Source organism: Dermacentor silvarum, chromosome 11 (genome assembly GCF_013339745.2).
Source record: "Dermacentor silvarum isolate Dsil-2018 chromosome 11, BIME_Dsil_1.4, whole genome shotgun sequence".
NCBI classification, from domain to species: Eukaryota; Metazoa; Arthropoda; class Arachnida; order Ixodida; family Ixodidae; genus Dermacentor; species Dermacentor silvarum.
Window position 1 is genome coordinate 79,697,979 of NC_051164.1, and position 26,505 is coordinate 79,724,483.

A 26,505-nucleotide genomic window follows, 5' to 3' on the forward strand; every position below is an offset into this window, starting at 1 on the left:
AGAAGAGAATGTACAGACGCCGCCGGCTTTTTTTCTCAAAGGGCCATTTGATGATTTCGCATCAAAGGGGATGGGTTCCTCACTTAGAAAGCTTTGCAACTGAAGAAAAATTCGTCTTGGTCCAGAAATCGAACCCACCACCTTATCGGCGCAGTTCTACCAACTGATATCAATTAAGTCGAGTTAGTCTAGGTTCATGTTTGAAACGCCGAGCGAAGCACGAAATTGGGGGGTGGACAACTTTTGGGTGCCACTTTAAGTGAAACACAATCTCTAAATGAGTGCCCTGTGACCTACCCACACGATCGTCTATAGGCGCAATAACCGTATAGGAAGGAAGAAGATCGATCCCGCAACACGGGAAAGAACAGAAGAAGTAGAAGTGACACTTCAAAGGGCGCCTAGCTGTCGTCAGATCGATCATCATGGCCTACGGTCTGTACAACAATTTTTTTTTTTGCCCCGCATTGTCGCGAGCTGCTGTCGCTTCCATACGATCGATGCCGCTTCTTCGATTAAGTCAGCACGACGACACGTTCGTAAGCTTCGTTATAACGAACGCATGGGTTGGTTGCAACCGGCCCTCCAGCTCTCCACAACGAATTTTCGTGTTAAAAGGGACACTAAATAGAAATGTTACGATGGGTTCGTATATTACAGGGGCGTCCATTGACGATTTCCCCTGACCCGACATCCTGTGGACTGAGAGGAACGAAATTTCGCAAAGTCCTTCTCTACATAGGTGCCCACACTTATCGCATCATTCTTATGCAACTTTAATACCTCGCTCTGTAGAAGTCGACAGGTTGCTTCAAAAATCCCCGTTGTGACTTCGGAAATCCGAGCCTCATCATCATATCTCGGGTGAATAAGGGGAATGAGGTAGAATTTCACACTCGCAACAGCGTGTTTCGAACTGGGCAGCGTGTGACTTGTGAACCGGGGCATTGTCTTGCCGAAGGCGGACAGCTTTGGTGAGCACGCCACGTCTATTGGTTTTGATGGCCTCCGCCAATTTCCGTAGCATTGAAGTACAGTGTGCCGCAGTAATCGTGGTACCCTTTGCTAGGAAATCCATCGAGACTAGACCAGGCTGGCTGGTCCCAAAATACGGGGAGCATGACCTTGTATTCTGAGGATTGGCCACGTGCCTTCTTTGGGGTGGGTGAGCCCGGATGCTTCCATTGCATCGATCGGACTTTAGACTCCAGATCATAGGGGTGGACCCAGCTTCTATCCTGCGGGATCAGTCTGTTGAAAAAGTCCCTCCAGGTTTCCGTGGCACATAGTCAAAATAGCCTGGGAGCATTCGACTCGGTATCTGTTTCTGGAAAGGTGTGAGCAGCCGGCGATCCCAATGAGCGAACACCTTACGCATGCGAAGATGGTCTTGAAGGATGGTCTACTCCAGCGGTAGCTATATACGTATGGCGCGGCCGAGCGCGTGCGCGCGGGCCCTATTTTGAAAGTGATTTGCGATGGGTACAGAGCCTAGGTGCGCCCAGGGCTGACATCTTCATGTGGGCTGCGTTCTCGCCACATAGTTCGCTTTGAAACGAGAGGCAGCACAAAGGTCGATTGGCTCGCTGCTGCTGCCTCTCTTCCTCGCGTATAGCTGTCTAATAATTTGCTATCACAATCGATGCTTCGGTTTCGGGCGAAACTGGGACTTTCTTCTACGGACCCCGCGCTAATCTTGACATTTTGGCTAGGTTACGAATGGTTACGTGGCAATATTGCAAAATGGCGGCCTTCGCTTGCGGGCTGGTGCGTTGATCGATGGCTGAGTGGGGTCGCCCTGCAATTGTAGCCGTTTCCAACGAAGTCCGACCACATTGGAATTCACAATGCCAGTTCTTCACTACGTCATATGATGGGGAATCCTCATAAACCTCTTTCATCTCTTCGAACGTCTCCCTTGGTGTGCGGCCTTTCGACTAAGGGAATTCATGACTGTGCTCTGTATCCCGCTGGGTCCATTATCCCACCTCGCACCACACCAAGACCCGTAAAAGGAATACCCGTATTGGTTCAGAATTGCAAGTTGGCACGTAATATAGAGAGACATATCATTTACACACGCGCAGTTTCAGCATTCTGCGATAATTAAAAGTGAGTCAGAAGAAATCTTTATTGAACGCCCCTTTTACACTACTGGAATACCAGAAACGTCAGTCTTGCCGTGAGCGGAGGCTTCGTAGAAGCCGGAAAAGATGCAAGAACGGAAGACCAGCAGCGTCAAGTTTCTCGCGCTAGCTCTATAGTCATGAGATTGGGATAGCGTCGGATCATGATTTATGGTCTATTGATAAACAAGGAATGCATCGCATTCCACAGTAGCCAAAGACTCAACCTGGTATGTTCGATAAGTTTCTCCCAATAAAATCGGCCCAAACGTGGCGGAAGTATCTTGAAGCCCGTGACGTCACATTGACATGCCAGTCCTGCGATTCTGGCGCGAAATTCAAAGGAAAACTTTGCTAGCTTCATTTTGTCCGCTAGTAGACAACTTATTTCTTTTCCCTTCGAGTAAATGCAGACTGAGTCATGAAAAAACTTCACCAGACTCAGTGTTGCTTCTTCTGTCAAGGACTCTTGGATGAGCTTTCACGCGCTCGATTTCTTAATTAAAGTAAACATTTCTTAACAAGTACTGAAATTCTCAGTGCTTCATATCCCTGCTCGTTGTAGCAAGCTCCATTAGGAAAGTAGTGTGTCGCCTACGTGGTACCGCGCCAACGTTCAGCAAACAGAAGAAAATTTCTACACGCTATTGAGTTGCGGTAAAACGCGACGAATTAGGGTAAAACCCAGTCAAAACAAAACTATCGAGTCCAGTTGGATTTTTCAATAAGACCCAATTGGTTCCAGCTGGACATCACTGGGTGCCAAATTTCACTTGGGCATCATAAGTCCAGGTGTCTCCAACTGGACATAACTTGAGCTTGGTTTGCCAATTGGTCCAAACTAGAACTACCTAATTAGAAGTCATAAGATGAGTAATCTCCTGAAACAGGAAAATATGTGATAATAATAATATCACAATTATAATGTGGGTTTTCATATAATAGATATTTGTATTTTGGCGTGATCAATGAGGAGACGCATTTCGATTCTTTCAAGTTAAAAATCTCTATTTAAACTTTACCAATTTCTCATGAACCACTGCAACCACTTGGTAAACCAAACGTCGCTTATACATTTTCGCACCTGATATTTATCTCTCATAGTGAAGAGTGAAGTGGTGAATGGTAGGTATATGTCAATGAAGGAAATTGCCGTGGTGTGTTCATGATGAGTACGCTTCTCTAAATGACTTTCAAGACTATCCATGTCGTATCAAGGTTAGGGGCCATCTATATGTTTCTTTTTTGTTTCTTTCTATTGTTTGTCATGTTGGCTCCAACGAGACCAATTGAGAGACCAATTGGGTACACACAAAAAAAAAGGTCAAATCGGACCTGTTGGATTTTCCCAATGGGTGTCCCAAAACACACTTGGAAATATCCAAATTGTTCCAATTGGAAATTTTCAACTGATTAGAGCTTTTTGCGTGCGTGCGTGCGTGTGTGTGTGCGTGTGTGTGTGTGTGTGTGTGTGTGCGTGTGCGTGTGCGTGTGTGCGTGCGTGCGTGCGTGCGTGCGTGCGTGCGTGCGTGTGCGTGTGTGAATGGGAACTGAACGCTGACCTACGGGCCTCAGCCTTCACTAATATGAGCACTGGACTTGAGTGAAGTTTTCTGCGCGACTGGCCGGGCCTGTGTTGCACCGCGTAATTCCCTATCCGCGCACTTTCTCGCAGCTTTAGGCACTCAAAGAAGAAACTATTTCGACAGAGATACTGTCGTTGATCTCCCCTAAAGGGTTTTCAAGCTGTATTCTCAGCATCGCCGCCCCATTGTGTGCCCCAGTAACCCAGTGTTGCCTTCAGGAAGCCATTTTGAGCTTTGACGTTTATCTTGCGTCGTGTGACCGTGCGCTTCGCGCTTCTTGACAGGAAGAGTGTTGCCTCCCTTTGTGTTATAGTTTACGTGGTATAAAACGCGAACCATCCCGAACTAGCCCAGCAATTAAAGAAGGAAGCGCAAGGCTTAGACAAATTTTGCAAGTCGAAAGAAACAGGACGGGTGTCATTTTTTTAAATGCGAAGCATTTCTTGGCGAACATTTTCTACTTTGACAGTATCTATCTATCTATCTATCTATCTATCTATCTATCTATCTATCTATCTATCTATCTATCTATCTATCTATCTATCTATCTATCTATCTATCTATCTATCTATCTATCTATCTATCTATCTATCTATCTATCTATCTATCTATCTATCTTATCTATCTATCTATCTATAGCCGCCTACGTCTTGGTGCTCTCATGGTCTCTCGTTAACTTGGTATGTACCAAAATTAGCATAGTATGACAAGAGTGTATGACGAACGTAAATGACAGGTCATGACATGAATGTCATCCCATACGTGTCATGTAGGTCATGAAACAGCTGCCTACGTCTTGGTGCTCTCATGGTCGTTTCGCTAACTTGGTATAGGCTCTCCGCACACTGCTTCGCATAGCATCGATTCCCACAGTGCGTGGGATCTGCCGGCTTTTTTTTTTTCTTTTTGCTTGTCTTTTTTTGCATGTTTTATTTTCATACTCAACAGTACTTTTTTAAAGATCGCGCCTGTGGCGCATAGCACAATTCTACTCCTTGAGTTGCATTACGCTACGAGGTGGACATTACTTGTACGAGAAATTAAAAATGCATAATCGGCTAATTAACAAATTTTCGCTAATGTAGATTTCCACGAATTACTTTAGTGCACATATTGCAATTTACGAATTGTAACCGGTGAGACCGCAAGGCACATCCGTGCACTTGGAGCGAATTTTGAGGATTGCGACTGTTTCGATACACGCGCCGTCAAATTTGCGGTAAACATATTACTTTTAATCCCACATACTCATTTAAATAAACGCGGTTTCATGCATTGAAGCACAGAAAATAACTGGAACGTCCACGCGTTTCGTTGCACGCTTTATATAACACAAATACAAATTTATTTACATCACTGAATAAATATCTCGAAATTGGTGTGATCCTCAAATTTCGTTCCAAGTGGGTACATACGCCTAGCGATTTATTGTGTGATTTATTTCGACATTTTCCATTTATTGTGCAAGTAATGTCCGCCTCTTCGAGCAATACACGTCAAGGATTAGAAATGTGCTATCTGCCACAGGCATTTTTTTTAATTCTCTCCAGTCTAAAAAAAAAAAAAAAAAACACGCACACACAGCCGTGCTGTTTCTTTCGCTTTGCATTTGTGGAAGCCTCACGCTTCCCTTTTTCAAGCGTATGCAAAATATAAGCATTAACAGTACTTCTTGATGGACTAGCGTGCGCGGAATTTATACGCGTAAAGAATATTTAACACAAAGAAGACAATAGAAGTAGTAAAAAGAGTAAATTTGCTTCTTTTTTTGTTGTCTTACTTTAGTTTGTGCCAGTACTCTCGTTAGCAATGCAAAACATCGAACGCCGCTCCGTGGCAGCTTTATCATCGTTATCTAACCACTAAGTTACACGCAGGAGGCTACTCAGGAAGACGCTACACCGGGTACGACGACAGCTACACGTAAGAATGAATCTATCTCGAGTTTGTGTCAAGTTTATCGATCGTATCGTTCGGATCTATACCCGCGTTTACATTAACACGACAGCGGAGCATTAGCGCTGCTGTCGTGTACGACCGTAGCTACTGTCATGTTCGACAGTAGCTACTGTCGTGTTCGACAGTTCGCTACTGTCGCCGCTACTGTCGCGGCGACAATTTCCGGCAATTTGCATTCCGCCGGTGAGTGGAGAATGCGACACGCCAGCAGTTGCATGCACCGTGCGCGACGACTTACCCCGTATCGAAGTATACCCTTTCTTGTCCCATCAATGCGATTAAGGCCAGATAGCTTGAAAGTGGTGATAGCTTTAGTATTTCTGTTAAGCAAACATGACTTCAAGTGCGCAATTGGAACACGTGCCTGTACAGGGAGAAATTTTTAAAAAATGTTAATATTTTTAATTAGCTACCTGGGTATTGCGATTTGTCGTGCAAGTAACGTCAGCCTCTTCCATAAAATCAACTGAAAAGACAGAACAGCCCTAAAAATAAAGAAAACAGATTCGTGGTATGTTCTACCGAGATGCCTTTGTACACTATATATTGGGCATATCGGCGACCAAAAAAAGACAAAATAAAGAAAAAAAGAAAGTAATCTTTATAGCGACTGTTTTTTAACTGGCACCAGCTTTTAAGAAAATTTATAGAATATAAATAATGTGCGGAATTGAAACTAATATGTGACCGGTGACCCGTGATATAGTAAACTGTGATGAGAGCTGTCGGGGCTAGAAATGTAAGGGTCCGGAAAAAGCACAGTTTTCGGTTCAATATATGTTTACAGTTTCGTTTTGAAGATCTTTCTAACGTAGCGTAGGGAGCCTACATGCAAGCGCTGTTTTGCATGTAGGCTCCCTAACGTAGCGGAATACAGGACGCCCTCTGTACTCCATCTCGCAAGTCATTTGCAGCATTGTGGAAGCAGATCGTGGTTTTTGGCCTGTAAAACCTCATAATTTTTATTGCGATAGCAATTATATGGACACTCAAAGCGGATTTCTGCCATCGGCGTCGTCGTCACCGTGAGGTTCCGTATGACGTCAAACGGCGATGAAATCCACGCCACGCGCCGTATGCTGTATGTGCGAGTGAAAGCGCGCGAGGGTTGCGTGCTATCACGGGGAGCGATCGAACGCACGTCGGAGAGCAAACGCGCGTTCGGCGCCGTGCTCCCGCAGCAGAATTAAGCCCGTTTCACATGGTTCGATTTTGTCTGCGAATTCGCACGTGCGAATTCGCAGCTGCGGAAAATAGGCCGCTGGACCCTTCGTGCGTGCGTTTTTTCGATGTTCGGCGTGCTGAACTTCTCTGCGAAAAACGCAGATGCGGTGGTAGCCACTGTAGCGGTGCAAACAGACGACCAATAGGAGACGGCTCGCTCATATGTCATCGCCAGTCAGAATGCTTAACGAGTATGCGAAAAACGCAGCTGCCGTAGATCCATGTGAAACGGGATTGCGAATTTCGCATCTGCGGAAATCGCAGCTGCGAAAAACGCACTGCAAATTCGCACCATGTGAAACGGGCTTTAAGCGTCTCTTTCCTCCTTTACAATCACCACATATAGAGAGTAAACGCGACTTCTTCCGTCGTGCGAAAAGCCGGGGGACCGGGGGGGGGAGGGGGGGGAGGAAATGCGACGTTTAGCTGCGGCACCAAATGTGTATTTATATAAAAACGTTGCGAGGCGAGAAGGTGGTAACGACTTCGGACGCTGCTCGACGAGTGTCCCATTCTGATATCGTCGAAAACCTCCGAGCCGCCCCCAGAGGCACCGGCAACCGTCACCAACGCCGCGCGCGTTCGATGCGAACGCGGGAAAAACCCCGACAGCGTCGACAACAGTTCTGCGCGTTGCTGGTGCTGCTGCATGTCCAAGTTCATACAGCTGATAAAACTACTATCCTTATTCCGTATATTGTTATCGCAATTGATGCTTCGCCTTTCGGGTCAAACTGCGACATTTTTTACTGTGGAATCGAGTATACTAGAATATTGTCTAGTAGACTCTACTGTGGAAGCTCCAGGGTTCCTTAGCCAATGGGAAGGCCGAATACCCCTCTATAAGTGTTCATCCGCGTTGCGTCGTTTGCTCACAGCCATAGTAATTAGGAGTATACTACGCACATACGCAAAGTTGCTAACGTGTCCCGCCCGTATCGCTGTAACCTATCGTGTACCAATCACGAATATAACTCTCTAATCCCGCTAATAATCAGACAGTTACATCCGGAACTATATTCCGCTGCGCAAATATATTAACTGTGTACGTATAGTACCTTCTAAGGTGCGGTAAACGACTTGAGATGGAGTATAGGTATTGGTCCAGAACTTGCGTCTGGGACTCCGCGAAGAACGTGGAACCATCAACTTTGTGGCAAGGCCTTTGCACTTAACCTTGCTGTATGTATATGACTCCAAGGGAGCCATATACAGTAACCTTATATGCACTAATGAGCCTCTGGCACCTGTAGCTTCTAGGCTAGCTGCTGCAGGCACCTTCACGTGCCAGTTGTGAACGAAAATGGTCTTTGTTTGGAAATGTTCACAACGAGCTTCGCAACTGGCTCGCAAGTAAACGTGTTCGAAAACTCGTCTACGCACAATCAAATTTGAATGTGAAAGCGACCGCGATCGGTTCTAATGCGAGTGTGGCCAGCGAGAGCGACTCGGACACTGAGTGACCTTTTTCTCAGTTATCAGATTAGCAATATTTGCAGATGAGAACAAGGTGTCCATTCCATTGTCTTCGTGTTCCGTGCGTAACTACCGCGTGTGTTTAAGGATAACAATTTTTTATTGCTCGAATAATAAGCATAAGTTATCTTTAGTGGAGTTAAATTTTTCTCGATATTTCGGAAATTATCATGAAAAAATGACTTTTCCTAATACCGCCCAATATTTCCTGAAATTTTGTATCCCTAGTCTGGGCTACCTGGTAGAGAGAGACAGCACTTTATTTGCACCCGTCAGAGAGTATGGGTGATCAGGGTGAGACGCAGCTCCCCCTTGCACCGTCTACCCCCCCCCCCCCCCCTTCCCCCGCCTCCTAGACGTCGGCCGGAATCAGTTGGCTTCCGGCGGCGGCCCGGGCTTGACTGATGACTTGTTTTTGGTCTTGTTCCCATGACTTTTTGTTCCCATGACTCTTTGTTCCCATGTAGACCGTTTAGCTCTGGGCAAGCCCAGAACATGTGATTTAGGGTGGCTATGCCTTGACAGTTTTTGCATTTGGAAGAGTGCACCTCAGGATACCATTTGCGTATAGGATATACGGGTTTGGGAAGGTACCCGTCTGCAGTTTTCGCCTGATTGCTTCTTCCTTCTTTGTGAGAGATCTATGGAGGGGGGGGGGGGGGGGGGAGTTCTCCTGCCCATTCTATAGTGTTCTAGAATTTCTCTGTACGCAGTTAAGTCTCGCGTTTTGGACAGGGAGTAGTCTTCCTGCGCTGGGGCCGGGTTTGTGAGTCCTCGGACGACTTCGTTGGCGATCCCCTTCCCTGTTAGTCCACTATGGGCGGGCAGGTCGTTGGGTACATCCTCCTTGCCTGCTTGCAGAATTTTGCCGGCCTCTTCGGACACCTTACCGGTGTCATAGGCTTTGATTGCAGTTTTAGAATCGGTGGTGATTATTCTGGTTGATGGGTTTGTGATTGCCACGGCAATCACCGCCATCTCTGCCTCCTCCGGTGAAGAGCATCTCACGCTACAGCTGGAGATTAGCTCACCTTTGTCGCTCACTACTACTGCAGCGTAGTGCCCTTCTGGGTACTCTGCCGCATCAGTGTACACTACCCCTTGTTTTTGGAGGAGCGAGCTTTGGAGTCTTTGGACTCTGCTTCTCGTGACGACAGAGCAACAGCGCCAGAAAAAAAAAAGACAGATACGGACACAGAAGGACGCGATGCTAACGAAGAAACAAAGCACCACCCAAGCGCTTCTGTGCCTCACGCTTTCACCTCATCTGTCTGTGTTAGAATAACCTAGGATACCAATATTTCTAGTACACTCTCTCTGTGTCTCGTCTTGGGCTGTGCCGTGGCTTATGCGAAGATATATACAGTCAAATGCCTTTATAACAAACCACTGGGGCCCTCCAAAATTCATTATATAGGTCACTTCATTGTATATATATATATATATATATATATATATATATATATATATATATATATACACAAAGTCGAACGCCTTTATAACGAAGCGCTATTTCTACCTCAAAAATACTTCGTCATACAAGTCGTTTCGTTGTACAGGTTTTTCATTTACTCATTTATTTATATATAATCGGCAGTGCGATGTGCAGCGCCGCCTAACATTTTCTTTTTCATCGTCCCCGTGACATTGCAGCCCCAGGAAGAAAGGCCGCAAGGAGATCGGGGCCTTCATCGCGGTCTTCCTGATGTGCGCGACATTTTGTGGATTGCTGATAGCCTTGCTCATGTTCCTTTTCCACAACAGTGAGTATACGTATACACATATATCACCCGCAAGGCCTTCAGAGCTCGTTTTATACTGGACAACGAGCTGTGTATGCACTCTAAACAGCGGCACCGCATGTTTTGAATATTCTTCGAAAGGCTTATAGTATAAATCCGAGTAACATTCGCAAGAGCGAATCATACACGTGTACAACTGTCGCGTTGGGTGTCATGTTACAGCACACAAAAAGTATGATAGTCTCACACTGAATTCTTTTTCTTTCTTTTTTTCTTTCTTTCTTGCACACTCCTTTGTAAGAAGCACATGCATATTGAAAGAAAGTCATATGCCCCATATGCTTTAATCATGTGTGAACATAAGATGATCCACTATGAAAACCCGTAGTTCCCATATATCATACAAGGTATGTTCCACATGTTGCCCACGTTAAGTAAATAAACAGACGGGCATCCCATATAAAGGTTAGTATGTAATATCCAGTATATATAAACACATGAGGATCCCATATAAAGACCTGTATGTTGTCATACGGGTCTGTAAGTCTAAGTCTGCAAGTATGTTGTCATATAGGTCTATAGAGTCTGTAAAGGAGTACGTTTATCTAGGTCAATTAATCACAGCGGACCCTGATCACGAGAAGGAAATTTACAGAATAATAAAATTGGGTCGGAATGCATACGGCAGGCATTGCCAAATCCTGACTGGGAGCTTACCACTTTCGTTGAAAAGAAAAGTGCACAATCATTGCATTCTACCGATGCTAACATATGGGGTTAACTTGGAGGTTAACAAAGAATCTTGAGAACAAGTTAAGGACCACACAAGGCGCGATGGAACGAAAAATGTTATGCCTAACGTTAAGAGACAGGAAGAGAACGGCGTGGATCAGAGAGCAGACGGGGATAGCCGATATTCTAGTTGACATTAAGAGGAAAAAATGGAGCTGCATGGGCAGGCCATGTAATGCGTAGGATGGATAACAGGTAACCATTAGAGTTACAGAACGGATACAAAGAGAAGGGAAGCGCAATCGAGGACGGCAGAAAACTATAGGTGGGGTGATGAAGTCACGCGATTTGCAGTCGCAAGCTAGTTGGAATCAGCTAGCGCAAGACAAGGGTAATTGGAGATCGCAGGGAGGGGCCTTCGTCCTGTAGTGGCCATAAATAGGCGGATGATGATGATGATGATGTGTCATTTCTCATATCGGGCATGACCTATATGATCCGCGTATGCACTATAAACATATGAAATTGTTGGATATGATATGAGGAATTATATATATATATATATATATATATATATATATATATATATATATATAAGGACAGCATAGGGGCAATTATCCGTACTTCCTAATTGAAGTAAAATAATCCGGGAGTACGACAGCTCCCGAACGGGGAGGGCTTGGAGTTCGCGAATGGCGTATACTATAGTAGTACAGCATATCCAGCAATGCCTATAGTCTACAATAAGGATCTGCAGATTAATTTTTTTTTTCAAACTCGTTATTATTATTTTTTTTCAGTGGTCAGAGAAGAGCACATACGTAAGTATACACACTGCAGCACTACATGAACTGCTACATCTCCCTCGGAACGATCGCTCACTGCGACTTCTATTAGTCACCTCCTCATGGAGGTGGCTAATGACCATGGAGAGCCGCAGTTAAGGCGTGAATGCGTGCGTGTATGTACCGTGTAGCTAACGTTAGCCAGGATGTTCAACCCCCCCCCCCCCAAAAAAAAAAAAAAGAACGCTACAAAAACACGGTGCAAGATACAATTATATGACCTATAGGTGTTTGGTCGTCAGAGGTATGACGACCAAACGGTCCTAAAATTATATCTTGCACCGTATTTAAAATATATATATATATATTCGTTGAAGAGCTTGGCTAACGTTAGCTGGGACACCCTATATATGTATGCGCCATCCATGCCGCTAGCAGTCGAGGTTTGTTGTTGAATTGACCACACTTGAGTGGCTCCGGCCATCTGAAAATTTAACCGGTTGTGGTCGTGATGTTCTCGCGAATCTTACCCATTGTACGAGGTCTGTTAGAAAAGTATCCGACCTTATTATTAAAATTTTTTTGCGAACAAATTATGGATATGAAAGAAGCGCGCTTGCATCAGCCGACCTTAAACCTTCGTGCGCATGCGCGAATTTTTCCCCGCTTGCCGATAGCGTCAGCTGCTGGGACGCAGTTTTTAAGTGAGGTAGTGCGCAGTGCTCTCGTCTGTGTGTGTGTGTGTGTGTTTTTTTTTTTTTTTTTTTTGCAAGGAAAATGACGGAGCGACTGGAGCAGCGCTATACTGCATCAAATTTTGCCAGAAACTGGGCGACAGCCAAGTGGAAACCATTCGGAAGATTCAGACGGCTTTCGTTGACGATGCTATGAGCAGCACACAGATTAAGGAGTGGTACAACCGGTGTAAAGACGGCCGCACATAGGTGGAGAGCTCCGGTCGGCCACCAACATGCCGAAATGACCAGGTCATTGCCGAAGTGAACGCTGTGGTGATGCAGGACAGTCGTGTGACTATCCGAGAAATTGCGGAAGAGGTGGGCATCAGCACTTTTTCTGCACATTCCATCATGACCGAAGATTTGACCATGAAGAGAGTTGCGGCGAAATTCGTGCCGAAGCTGCTCACGGTGGAGCAAAAGCAACTTCGTGTTGAAGTCTCACAGGACATGCTGGATTTCACAAACAGCGACCCCGACTTCATAAATACCATAATCACTGGTGACGAGTCTTTAGGGTACGGGTACGACCCGAAAACCCAATTTCAGTCGTCACAGTGGAAGCATTCCACGTCACCAAGACCAAAGAAGGACCGCCAAGCAACGTCAAAGTGACGATGACTGCTTTCTTTGACTCCCGCGGTGTGGTCCACCACGGGAGTGATTGTTTGACCCACAGGGTCAAACAATCACCAAAGAGTACTACAGGGATGTCCACAGGGTCAAACAATCACCAAAGAGTACTACAGGGATGTCCTCCGTCGCCTACGTGATGCTGTGCGGCACAAGAGACCGGAGTTGTGGTCAACAGGTGGCGCATCCATCACGACAGTGCTCCTGCACATTCCTCGCACTTGATTAAGACTTTTTTGGCGAAAAACCAGACTCCTGTAGTTCACAAGCTCCTTACTCTCCTGATAAGGTCCCCTACAACTTCTGGCTGTTTCCCAAAATCATGAGGCCATTGAAAGGAGCTCGATTTCAGACGAGAGAGGACATTATGGCTGCAACGACAGCTGAGCTAAACTCCATGCCGAAAGAGGCCTTCTCGGAATGCTTCCAACAATGGCAGCACCGCTGGGAGAAGTGTGTGGAGTCCCAAAGAGACTACTTTGAGGGTGATTAGATTTCCAACGCTCCAGTTATGCCCGTTTTCTTTTTTTCGGCCAAAGGTCGGATACTTTTCTAACAGACCCCGTATAAGGTGGAAGGAGTGAGGGGGTGGCGTCAGGGTGGCGCATGTGCATGGTTTGCTACTTGTTTAATCAATGATTTATACTTTCCTGCGGGTTTCAGTAAGCGCTCGGTTGTAGTCGGCACACACGCCCTCTTTTATCTTGTCCTTCGTCTTATACGCATGCTTTCCAGAATGACTAGGTGAACCGTCAATAGCAAGGAGCGACATATACAGTACTTTATACTATACAGCGCTGTGCTGTTCACTCCCAAGCAGGTATGGGGAAAGATCTCCCGTTGAGGAATGGGGAGCGCAACTAAGCAGTTTATTAGCAACGTGCGCCATGCTCCGCGCTGGAGATTTGTAGAAGCTTTTGGCGAAGCTGTCTGTGACGCTTTTACGAGCTGCAGGGTTAACTCCACGGTATAGTTCTCGTTTCTCACGCGGCATAGCAGGGACCACCGCGTGGTATACCTGACGCTGTGTGCAGGTATTAAATCTGTAGTTAAGTTCCTGGATATATTTGCTGCTGCATTTGTTATGTTTACGAGCGTAAAGATGACTTATTTTACACGGACATCTGCCCTTGTATGTTTCTACCAATCAGTATTGTCACTCCTGCCTACAGTGATAAGAGTGTAGTAAAGTTACCTGTTAAATGTGCGTGATACTGCGAACTTAGCGGATTTAGGTGGCTGCACAATGTTTGATTACCCCAGTAAAACCTCATTATAGTGATATCGCTTCATTCGAAATATCGCTTTATTCAAGTTTTTTTCATGTCCTCGCGTTACTATGACTCTAGCTCATCCACATTGAAGGAAATGCTGCTTATAACAAAGTCAATTTCCAGTCCCGATGACTTCATTGCAATGAGGGCTTACAGTATTTCACGCTATACGTATTATCCTTCACTGTATACTCATCTAATCGCGTTAAGCTAGAGAACTGCCGTTGACAGCGCGGCTTCTTGGTGCTTTTTGCCGTGCCTTCCAATTAACTTTCGTATTACCTTGAATAGCAAGGGAATTAATTGATTTGCGGCAGAGAGGGTACCTTTGTTTTTGTTCAGTGTGCGGCTGATAACGTGCTCGTAGCCCTCCCTCCCAACCCGCTCTAAAATAAAAGTGGGCTTCTTCATGTTACTGAAAGGCAGGCGTGCTAAGACGGATACAAATGAAGGAACGAAAAAGGAGAACACAACACGGCGTTTGTTTGTTGTCCTTTTAAATGCGACTAGCATTCTTTGGAACTTATCCTGTTCGCGGCATGCATCTAACCTCTCTCACACTACCCAGTGATCCAAGTTGTCTATCTGGGCCACTAGTTGTGTGCTGACTGCTGTCTGGCTTGGTAGACAACTTGGGTAACTGGGTATGCTGCTGCTGGGTATGCAGCCGAACAGACAATTTGGGATGCCATATAACGGAATGTGCCCATTTTTGGCGAATCCTCCAGAGTGAATATGCCAAGATAAGGGGCATATATAGCCTTAGATATATTAAAACGATAGCGACTCATCCGCAAAAGACACCTTCCCGTCAAGCACGCCGCTTAATGGATAGCCATTGCAACGTAGTTCAAGCCATAATACAGGAGAAAGTCGGTGTTGCTGCAGGGTTTCAACTGGGGTGCTGCTATTACGAGATGTACTGTGTATTGGTATCATTCGAGATTGCCACCTTGTGTGTCCGCTGACCTTACCCCCATAAGGTTTGGTGATTCACGGATGAGCGGATATAGCACAGATACAATAATTGTCATAATAATAATCATAACACATAAAAGCTATCACCCCCCCCCCCTCCGCCATCATAATTTACACACCCATCATAGGAAATATTGCCAATCGCGTCATCGTGGCCAATCGTCTAAGGATGTACGAGCAGCAAACTTCTTTTCGTTCCTTCTTGCATCTGTGTTCGCCTTTCAGTAGCATATAAATCCCTAGCCACTTGCTCAACTTTGAGCCGTTCTACGTTTCTCCGCATTATAAAGTCGTTCGGTGTAAAAGAAGAGGCAACTATGGACGTTACAACGCATGCACGCAGAGAACATGCGCTGCGCGAAGCCCATCCTGGTGAAGCTGACGACGGGCATCCGGTGGACGAAGACCATGATGGTTTCCAACGACAACGGCAGCTGCGACAACGAGCTGCAGCAGGCGTGGTACCGCTTCGAGACGCCCTACGGGAACCGAATGCCCGAGTCGCCGACGTCGCCCGGCATGTGCAACACCATGGTGCCCTTCTGGTTCTACGGTAACGCGCGCACGCACGTCCGTTCGACGATTCTCTCGTGTTATCGTTCGTTGAAAATGGATGAAAAAAAAAAAACAACTCTCCGCAGGTGGGGAACGATAAGAGCATCGCACGCGTAATGCGAAGACGTGGGATCGTTCCCCACCTGCGGACAGTTGTTTTTTTCATCCACTTTAATTTGCATTAATTTATCATTTCTTTAATTCAATTAGTAAGTACAAGTAATTTCCCCTATCTTCTCCTTGGTGTCATTGTTTGTTGGCTTCTTATATGCTTACTACATATCGGGCCCCTCGGTGCCATTTCTTTTCGTTCATTATAGATATTGTAACCTCCACCAAATGTGATATGACGATTTATTAGACAATGACGTCTCACGCAATCGAGGCAGTCCACGAACGCTGATGGCGCGCACAGCGACAGACGCAAGAGCACTTCTTCCTCTTCTTCACCACAATATATATATACAAGTCAAAGTAATTTCCCCTATGTTGACCTATGTCGTCTTTGTTTGTTGGCTTCATACACTTTTGCCACTTTGACGCTCCTAATGCTAACGCATTTAAGAACATAAAAGCGGGCATGAACTAAGCAAGAATCAATCACGTACGTGGATCATGTGTTTTGACTGCCGTGGAATTGGGCACCACCAATCTGCACCTGAAGGTCGAACTTGCCAAGACAGCTTCCTACGTGGAGGTCCTGGAGCTTCTGAAAAATCGTGTGCGTCCCTGTGTGACCAAAGTTGTCGAAAGAGGGGCGCTGGATTAATTTTCCACCGCAACACTGCCCCTGCGCACCCTGCATTTATAATAGTGCGTGAGTTTTAGGCACACAGTTCCATCACTCTGATGGAACAGCCACCCTATATACTCGTCGCATTTAGAGCCCCTCGACATATATATATATATATATATATATATATATATATATATATATATATATATATATATATTGTTCCTCAAGTCCAAACTGGTGCTTTGGGGCGGAATTCCGCGCTTGTGACGAAAACTAAAAGCAAACGACACCGATGCTGAAGCACTTAACAAAAGAGGACTTGCAAGGGTTGTCACAAAAGTGCGCAAAATCAAAGCGCGCGCCGCCCAAGCCCGCAAAGGAGCATGTCGGCCCCGCAGCAGCTTCGACAGAGGGAGAGAGCGCATACGCCACAGACAGCCGACGCGATCAACGGAGACTAGAAGCTTCGACAAGATACGCGAAGGTTACGGTATCGAGAGGAGAGGAGAGAGAGGGCGCGCGCCGAAACACCCTCTTAAAGTCACCCTCTCAGACTCCGACACACGGCGAGCTGAGCCAGAGAAGGAGGGCGACAACCCGAGCGTGCGCAAACGAATGAGTCACCAGCCTACACGAAGACGCTTCGGCGGCCGCGGTCGAAAACGCGAGAAACGTCTAGAAGATTCCCAGGCTTTGTTCATGCTGTGGGAGCCAGGCTCCGTCAGAAATTTCGAGAAACGCCGGCGAAGGCGATAAAAGCGCCGATCGGGAGTCGGTACATCGAACGTGCCAAAAAAATGTAAGCTTGTTGTGACTGGAAAGTATAACATCACCCGGTAGAAAGACCTGCGAAGGACTCAAGGACATGAAGCACTCGATACAACGAAATGACGAATACAATGAGAAATAATAAGAACTTGTTAGTCAACAAAACAGCACATGTGATAAATGTTTATATGGATGGTTTTGCCATGTTCATTTTACTCGCTACGAAAATGAAAAAAATACGATTTAACTGTTATACCATGGGGAAAATAGTTTTTTTTTTTTGTATGTTACAGCAGATGCTTTTTTTTTTCTGAAGGAACTACTGCACTCAATATTTAATGTAATACGTAAACAGAAAGCAAAATGGATGCACTTTTCACGCATAAATGTTTTATTAACGAGATGTATGTCATAAAAAAAGATATAAATTGTGAAAATCAAGATTGTGCGATAAAACTGAACAAAGTTTGTAAAGACACGCTTGTATCTACTAAGAAAAAAAATTTACGAAATTTATGAGATATAGAAAATGTGTTTCCGTCTATTGGCACTATCTCCGAAAAAAATAAAAAAAATTTCATTGAACCTGTATTTAGCTATAAAAATTTAACTGCAAGCACTACAGTTGTGCGTGCCGGGCTGCGGCCACCGATGTTCCGGGCTGGTTTGCGTCGTCGTCGCTTTTATACTCAAAGCCCGACGAAAAGTCAGCGTCCTCTGACTCGCTGCTATTCGATGTATCGATAAGATCGGCCGCAGAGGCAGCGGAATCGCGATATCTGCGATCTCCCGAAGCGCGCGCGCCGTTTCCGGAGCCGGACATTTTTGCGTTCTGCTCTGACGATCGCGAAACTTCGGAGCACATTTAAAAATCACCGCTTGATGGAAAAAAGCGAACTGCTTAGCTAGAAAACAAAAATATAGTTCTCCTTCACGTCCGATAGCGCAGTATGTCCGTGAGCGGCACGGAAGGTCTCGCAAGAGGCGTTTCAAAACCATCGATAGAGGGCTAACCATGCCCAATGGGCACGGTACGTAAAAAGTTAAGAAAATTTTAGAACTTTTACGGCTATGAATATGGGTGCCAGCAGTGGTGCGCTTACAGAAATACCTTTTGAGAATCAATATCTTGTCTCCGGACGTACTCCTACCTACGTTTCTATGTATCTTTGTTTATACAGGGTGGCGCGAAACCAACTTACACATTTCAAATGTGAATAGTGCGCCGCCGCGGTATGTCAAAGCGAACATAACTCCGAAGCAACGCAGGCGCGCGCATGAACAATGAACAGTGACCGTTGATTCGGAACGTTATGTGACTATGTTGGAAGGCTTTGTTCAACCAAAGTTACGACAGCTTGGCATTGACCCTATAAAAACGCTTATTTCCAGCAGGATGGAGAAACAGCCCACACCGCGCGAAACAGTAAGGCTGTAGTTCGTAAAATATTCGAAACTGTCGTCCTTCGTTTCGGCGAAAGCGCTTGGCCAGCTCGGTCACCCGACCTGCAGTGTACCAGACGTTCTCCTGTCGGGGTTCCTGCAAGACCGTGTGTTCCAGAGGCATATCATGAGAATTCAAGAACTCAAGCAAGCCATTGGTGACGAAGTTACCGCCATTGATGAGGACCTACGGAGGCGCGTGTACGACCACTTCAAGAAGCTTTTGCAAACAATGCATGGGTGTTAAACGGGGGCCATCTGCCTGATGTAGTTTTAAAAAAATAACCTTGTAATCGGTGGGAAATAAATGGCATACTTGGTAGACTTATTTTTTCCCTGCTTCCGTATATAATGTATGACTAGTTGAAAAAAAATGTCAGTTGGCTCTGCGCCACCCTGTATTAACGCGATAACGTTAACGGCCCCGTGCCGCAGAAAATCTGGCGTTGGCGTCGGTGTAGACATGTCGGTGTCCGTGGCGGAGAAAATCATCCCGAACCACCCCGACCGCGCAGGCCCTGCGCGTGGTGCAAGGTGTTAGTGAACAAAAATTGAATTTCTCACAGTGAAATCCGTCAGAAAAATGGTAGAGTACGACTTACCACAACCTACAGACATGGTGGCGTCGGACTGGTATTTGAATGTACGAGAAAACATAATTCTGTTACGAGGAAAATCAAACACAAACCTCTTTTGCCAGCATTTCTACCATAACACCGGCTCACTCGGGGAGCCTACTTGCGAAAATCTTATCCAGATGGCGCTGGCATCCTCGGCAGGTCAAATTGGGACTTGGCCTGCCAAATGCGTTTTGGACACGCGCGCACGTCGGGGCAACAGCAAAAAATTAATAAATAATGAAAAAAGTTACTAGGGCCTTCACATTTTAATATAAGACGACCTATAATGCCGCTGGAAAAGCGTCTTCCCAGCAATGAATTTCTGTTTAAAAGTGAAGCCGACTTTAAGGGGATGGTTGTAAGCTTAGTCTTTGTAAGCTGGCTTTCCCACGTTCTGTGTTGCAGTGAAGCCTACTCAAATAAAAATGCGATGCGAACGGGTCCCGATAACGCTATCGCGTTCCACTCTAAAGGTGAAGCCTAAGCGTCCTCCAATTTTTTCCTAGTTGCTTTCCGCATTTCTCTAACAAATTAATCCGGCAATTTTTTTTTTATTTACAAAGCTACCTTTAGATCTGTCGGTTGTTACCCGACAATATTAGTATTTTGAAATCCGAATTCTGTCTCGCGCCTAAAAACCAACAGCAGCCGTTTTCATATCAGGGCGGACTGCGTATAATGTTGGCAGGTAACCTGTGTCCAGTCAACGTGCCATGTGTCTAGGAGAGTGCAAAGCCTCGTACGCGCAGGGCGACATCCCTCGTACCCGAGCATGCCGATGCCCGCGGTGGCTTGCGGCGCCGACGAGACCAACGCGTGCAGCTACCACGCCAACATCCGGGTGCAGCACTGCGGCACCTACATGGCCTACTACCTGCAGCCGCTGCCCAGGTGCTTCATGGCCTACTGCATCGGTGAGCTGACCGAGTGCCCGATGCGCTATATGCTGGCTGTTCACTATAGCTGCAGCTCGCACCGTAAACAGTGGCCCTTACCCGCTACGGGGCATTGGCCAAGGGAAAAGGAAAGATGAAACCTAAAAGTAAGGCAAATTGAAAGTTGAACAAATATCGGAGTATACGAATCACTTTAAAATTAAAATGATTTCTAATACGATCGGCAATTTTGTAAGGGACCTCGTTTTGGAAATCGGGAAATGAGTGTATTTGCTTTGTGTCGCAGAGGTATATTCGCAAAGGGCCACGCAGACGTTCCTATGGCTAAAGCCCAATGCAAGGGCATCGAAGTATTGACCCTTTTCGCGGAGCAGTTTGTTTTACAGAAACGAGATGGCGCTCACGGCGGCGCGCCATACCTCTCCTCAGCGACCGCGCACGAATACGAAACCATTACCGCTTCTACCTTGCTTCTGTGCGATCAGCTGTCGGAAATGCAACTGAGTTTTCACTAACAGACTGTGCTCAAATCATGCTAGATTGAATCATGTGGATTGAAGACGTGTGCAATAGTTGGCTGCAAAAAATAGTGACTGGCATGTTAAGGAATAGAATGAATCTGCGTGGCCAAGTTCGCGGACCGCTGCTGCTACTGTCCGAACGTGTTACCGGCACTTCGTGATGTGCGTACGGCTTTCCTCGAGGATACAGAAGTTTGATCATCCGCCAGCCTTGTATCGCTAACCTTCAAAGAAAGGGCTTCATCCCCAGAACGTCGGCAAGAGTGAGTACCACTCGTTAAACAATGACAAAGGGAGTAGCACCGCTTCCTGTCATAGTAAGTTTCGCGCACGTTATCTATACACATCTGTCCCAAATGGCAGGAAAGCTTACGCCCACTCTATCGCCGACGTATCAAGAATAAGTGAATGGGCGCACACTTGAATATATGCTGCACTGTATACGCACAGTACTTGACGGACTACACCGATGGCGCACGAATGGTCGAAGCTGATTGTTTCGTGACGGTCCACAAGAGTAAGCGAGTTACTAGCTGTAATATATATTTGCTACAAGGCATTACAATGTACAAAACAGCTACGTTTCAAGCCTTGTGCGCAGCAAGAACAAATCTATCGGAACTGAGCACACCCGCGAGCGATTAGGCAGAAAATAATCAGATAGTGGCCGCACCGAGGAACTTCACTGAGTCAGAAACTGACAAGCCATCGCTTCGAAATGTTTGCCGAATAAAGAACAAAAAGCAAAACACACTAATCCTGACTGAATTCATAATCGGAAAGCTTGGATAGCTTGGAATACATATTTAGCCCCGCTTTTAGAACTAGCACCTTATACGCTGCTTGCGCCGTTTGGACATAGCTTAATCAGCTCCGAAAGCGCTTTTGCATGTTCTCTGAAGCTGTGATCAAAGCTTCGTGTCGTCCACCTAGACACCGTCAGCGATATCTCCGAAAACAGAGGTTTTCTAAGCCACGCCGGTGTCATAAACTTCCATTGTAAACAAGAGGCAACGGAGGCCGTTGAGGCAAGCAATGGACGCGTCACCACGTGATCAAACATGACAGCGTCCACGGGATCGCCGCGAAAAGGGTCGATAGAACGTTGTTTTCTTTGTTGTTGTTGTTGTTGTTGTTGTTGTTGTTGTTGTTGTTGTTGTTGTTGTTGTTGTTGTTGTTGTTGTTGTCGTCGTCGTCGTCGTCGTCGTCATCGCGCATAGCTCTGGCTTTTGTTTTTTGCCTGTGTTCGACAGTTCTTGCAAACCATAATGAAATCGTTGAAGCAGAAAGACTTTAAAGAAAGGAAAAGAAAACATAGAGCGTCGCATTGCAAACGGCGTGAATCTGGTTCGGCTACCGTGCGGATGACTCAATCTACAGCGAGTGACTGAAGTGCTATACTGCAGTTATATAATGTTCAAAACTTTCTTGTACTGTTTGACACCATGGCATCTCTCAATGAAGTTTACACTTTATGCATATGTAGTTTGTTTCATTTGCTACAACTCATCGACGCTCTCCCTCCGTTTCGATCATTGCGAGCACGAAAGAAGGAACTGGTTAAATTCGAGAAATTTACAGTAATCTAATAAATGCTTGAACGTAAGTGATATATTAACGCTAACGACCGCCAAAGAAACAACGAAAGGAAAGTTATATTGATACCGTTCAGGTATATGAATACAGCAACCTGATATTATAGCGTTCCAAGTGCGAGTATGCCTATATGGTTATTGTTCTAATTGAGATGTCAAATGAACAAGCGTAATTCGATCGGCAGGCCACGTAATCTTCAGAAGAGCTCACCGCGTGGTCTATTGGAGTAACGAAATAGGGACGTTGCAAATAACTTGTGGCGCCGACGGCGGCACAGATTTAAACACATATGGTGAAACTAGGGAATCTCGCGGATACACTGTAAACTAATTTACACCCTTAAAAGTGAGTAAGGGTGTGTTTCGGTCAATGACTCGCATCATATGCCAGAACACTGGAAAGGGTGTAATTAGGGTATGAGTCATAGAACAATTTACACCCCTATCCACTTATTTACACGCTTATCCACTTACACCCTTATCCTCCTAACCACTTATCCACGCGGAACAGGTGGTAGAGGTGGTAGTGGGTAGCAATAAATCTCAAAGAAAGGTCGCTGTTCGGCAGTGGACTTTCTGCATAGCCTGATTATGATGGCAGTTATTGTCATGACGTGTTTTATACGACGATTTTTACGACGCACCATGCAGGGGAGCGGGGGTGGCGCAAGAAACGCGGAAACGGCAGCAACTACCTGATGCACTGGAACCTCACCACCGAGATGAGCACAGGCGACGACACATGACCGGGCGGCGGCACCTGCGCCACCGACGTCACCCGTGACTGCGCCTGCGCAGTGCTGATTGGGAATATACGGGCTCCACCAAAATTCATCCCTTCGGTCTGTCTATATACATCCCATAACGTGGCAGGAACTTCCGCGACTTCGGGTGCTCGAGATGCCACGTCGTTGGCGCGACATTTATGCGGCGAAACAAGCACAATGCAACCCGGATATATCGAACCCGGATATAACGAATTATTTTGGATAACGAACAGTTCTAAAGTCCCCTTGACAATTTTTGTATAAAATCTGTATTTTATAGATCGGATTACCTATACATATGTGATTACACAAGTATATACCCAAGTAAATACACAAGTATATCGAACTTTTTTGTGATCCCCTTTAGATTCAATATTTCCGGGTTCGACTGTATATATCTTAGCCGGTCGCACATGTGCCGCTGGCGCTAGCTGTAGGCGGGCGAAAACGTGATATTCTATAGAAATTCCATTGAATTTTTTATACTTTTCGTACTTAGAAGTTAAGGGATATGGCGTTACGCATTTCTTCGGCCACTACTTGTACTCTCTAGAAGAGAGATGCTGTCAACTCTCTTTGAAAGAACAACGGTCTGCATTTATTTAACCGTGATCTCCGAACTCGGGTGTGGTGCGTCGCTCAGTCTCGGAGGCCACTATTTTGCTCGTACTGCCAGAAGGGGTTTACGTTCACTGCAGTTAGCAGAGTGAATCCCACTCCATCGGAGAGCAGAGCTACAGAAAATGGGGTAAGACAGTGGACACATAATTACAGCGAAATATGTGGTACACGCGAGTACTTCCAAGGGAGTTGCAGCACGCCCTTTGTTTTTATCGTGTACAATAAAAAAGTCGTTTATAAGTCTGTGGACCGAAGACAGACTGAAGTAAGCAGATTTTAAAACGATGCTTATTGTCAAATGAAAGTCTATATGTTTTACGTATAGAGCAAAGTACAAGTCATAGGAAGACAAAGGCGTTAGCAGAAAGTCAGCGATTTGTCGATATATATATATATATATATATATATATATATATATATATATATATATATATATATATAACCGCGAAGCAGCGCGAGCGGTTACATCGTGTGAAATTTTTTCTATTCACGCGACAGCATTGAAAGCAATTTGTCTATTCTATTCGCCATGTATTTGGTTAGCTGATACACGGCAGTTCACTGGTCAAATATATACACCGGTGCTTCTTTTTTTTCCGAAACGTTGTTTTCGCCCGAGGACAATGTCGGGGCCGTACACCTTGTTAGCTTTGACAGGCCCGATATGTTCTGTATTACACTACAAGGTGGCAATAAAGCATTATTATCATTACATTAATATTACTATCATTATTATAAAAAATGACAGCACTAGTTCACTCGGCGTTCTTCAGCTTTCTCGAATACCGGTGTGACAGCTATAGTCTACGGCTCCACCCGGCAGACCAAGTACGTACCGATGACAAATATTCCCACGCGAGAGCTCAACGGTAGCTAAGTCACGTTAAATTCAAACTAATTATTCAACATTTTCGGGATATATACGCAGGCGACTCTAACCTAGCTTCTAAATGCTTGCATGCGCTGTATATCAAAAGTGATTTCGCGTATTTTATGCTGCAAATCACTTTGCAAGCCGGAGAGCTCGCTTATATGTCTTGCGTAACTCGACCGAAAACAAAACGTCAGCTCCGGCGAGAACTCCCAGTCTTGTTCTGAGCAGTAAACCAAGAGCCGAACTCGTGGTTTACTGCTCAGAGGAAAGAAAGTAAAAGGAAGAAAGAAAATAGAAAAGAATCGGGAGAATAAGCAAACGGGAAACACGCTGAAACCCGCTCGCATATGCGAACCAAGCAGCGAGCCACGAGCTGAAACTTGGGACACGCTAAGCGTTCACAGAGAAAAAAAAAAAAAAAAAGAAAACAATCGAGCGAAGGAGAAAAGAAACCACGTGACGCGTGTGGACCGTATACTAGAAGGCGGCGCCTTTCTAGCTGATCTCGGCAATTAACTCCTCGAAGAGCCGTCACGAAAAGAAGTGTGGGACGCGTAAATTGCCCCCCTCGGAGCGGAACACCGCACCAAGCCGGGGTCTTGCCGTACAGCGTACGACCGAGATCTCCCTCAGCCCCCCAACGCCCACTCTTTGCAGCTAAGCGACTTCCCTTGTGCGTAACAAAGAACGAACGTCAAGAAACGGCTGCCGCTTGTTCGCGTGGGTGCAAAAGTCACGTTAAACCATTTCGCTAGAAATGGGCTTATTTATGCCGCCGAGCAGAACGTGAGCGAGCGCCACGTCGCGGCAAACGCCGCGAACGCTTGTCAAAAGTGGACGGCAAGTCGTCAATTTTAGCCGTCTTCAAACTTGGGGACCCTCGACTAGAAGAAGCATGGTGCCGAAAGCGGAACTCGAAAATATTTCATATATGTGGAGTGAGTTACTCATGACAGTTCTGGTGTTCCCGCTTTCGATATGAACGATTTGAGACAAGAATGAAAAGGGAGAGGAAGAAATAAAATAAGGTAAAAAATAAAAAATAAATTATGGGGTTTTACGTGCCAAAACCACGATCTGATTATGAGGCACGCCGTAGTGGGGGACTCCAGAAATTTGGACCACCTGGGGTTCTTTAACGTGCACCTAAATCTAAGTACACGGATGTTTTCGCATTCGTCGTGTTACGCCTGATTGTAATGCGATATCGCTGAGGCCTCTTATCATTCGATGGCGGTGTATGGACATCTATGGCAATCTATGGACAGATGAGAACTTCATCCTCTGTCTGTCGTCACCCATGACTGATGCTTCTGACCTACTGACCTCCTGATGCTGCCTTTGCTTCTCGTTTCTTTTTTTTTTATCCTTTTATTCTTTTATCATTTTTTTTTCTTTCTTGCATCTCAACGCGCAAAACGCCCGATTAAACATCGCATTATTTCCGTTCTGCTGTACTTCGATTTGTGTTTCCACAAGAACGGCGCCATTTTGTACATCTATTGTTTTTATTCTACTGTTTCGGATTGTCGTCGCTGTCTTACCAATACTCATCTCACCGCACACATAAAGCGCACCAGACTGCGTAGCCTAACCCCCGTTGCGACTCGGACCTCCGTCGGACTGCACCGACGCGATGGTATCATATCTGTGTCGGTTGTGGTTATGAGCTGTCTTAATTCACGAGAGCTTATTCAGCACTAATTGGTGAATGGCTGGCAGTGTTGTATGCGATGTCACGACTGCGGGGAGTACACACAAGACCACCTGTTGTGTCCCGGTTCTCGATTTGATACACAGAGGCGTTGAGTGTCCAATACATCGCGGCGACTTGACGATCGTGCACTGTCTGTACAG

General features: G+C 45.7%; 1 protein-coding gene across 2 annotated transcripts; it reads left to right on the forward strand.

Moving 5' to 3' along the window:
• The first annotated feature begins 337 nt into the window (after positions 1-337).
• LOC119432694 (uromodulin) lies at positions 338-23,199 on the forward strand. 2 transcript variants are annotated; one of them, XM_037699851.2, is made up of 7 exons: positions 338-435; positions 5,590-5,635; positions 10,025-10,134; positions 11,646-11,666; positions 15,596-15,805; positions 20,124-20,288; positions 23,038-23,199. In XM_037699851.2, the coding sequence occupies exons 1-7, from the start codon at positions 426-428 to the stop codon at positions 23,130-23,132; spliced, it is 657 nt and encodes a 218-aa protein (XP_037555779.1). In that variant the 5' UTR covers positions 338-425; the 3' UTR covers positions 23,133-23,199. The 2 variants fall into 2 exon arrangements, with proteins under 2 accessions (XP_037555779.1, XP_049514854.1); XM_049658897.1 differs by lacking the exon at positions 11,646-11,666.
• Positions 23,200-26,505: the final 3,306 nt, after the last annotated feature.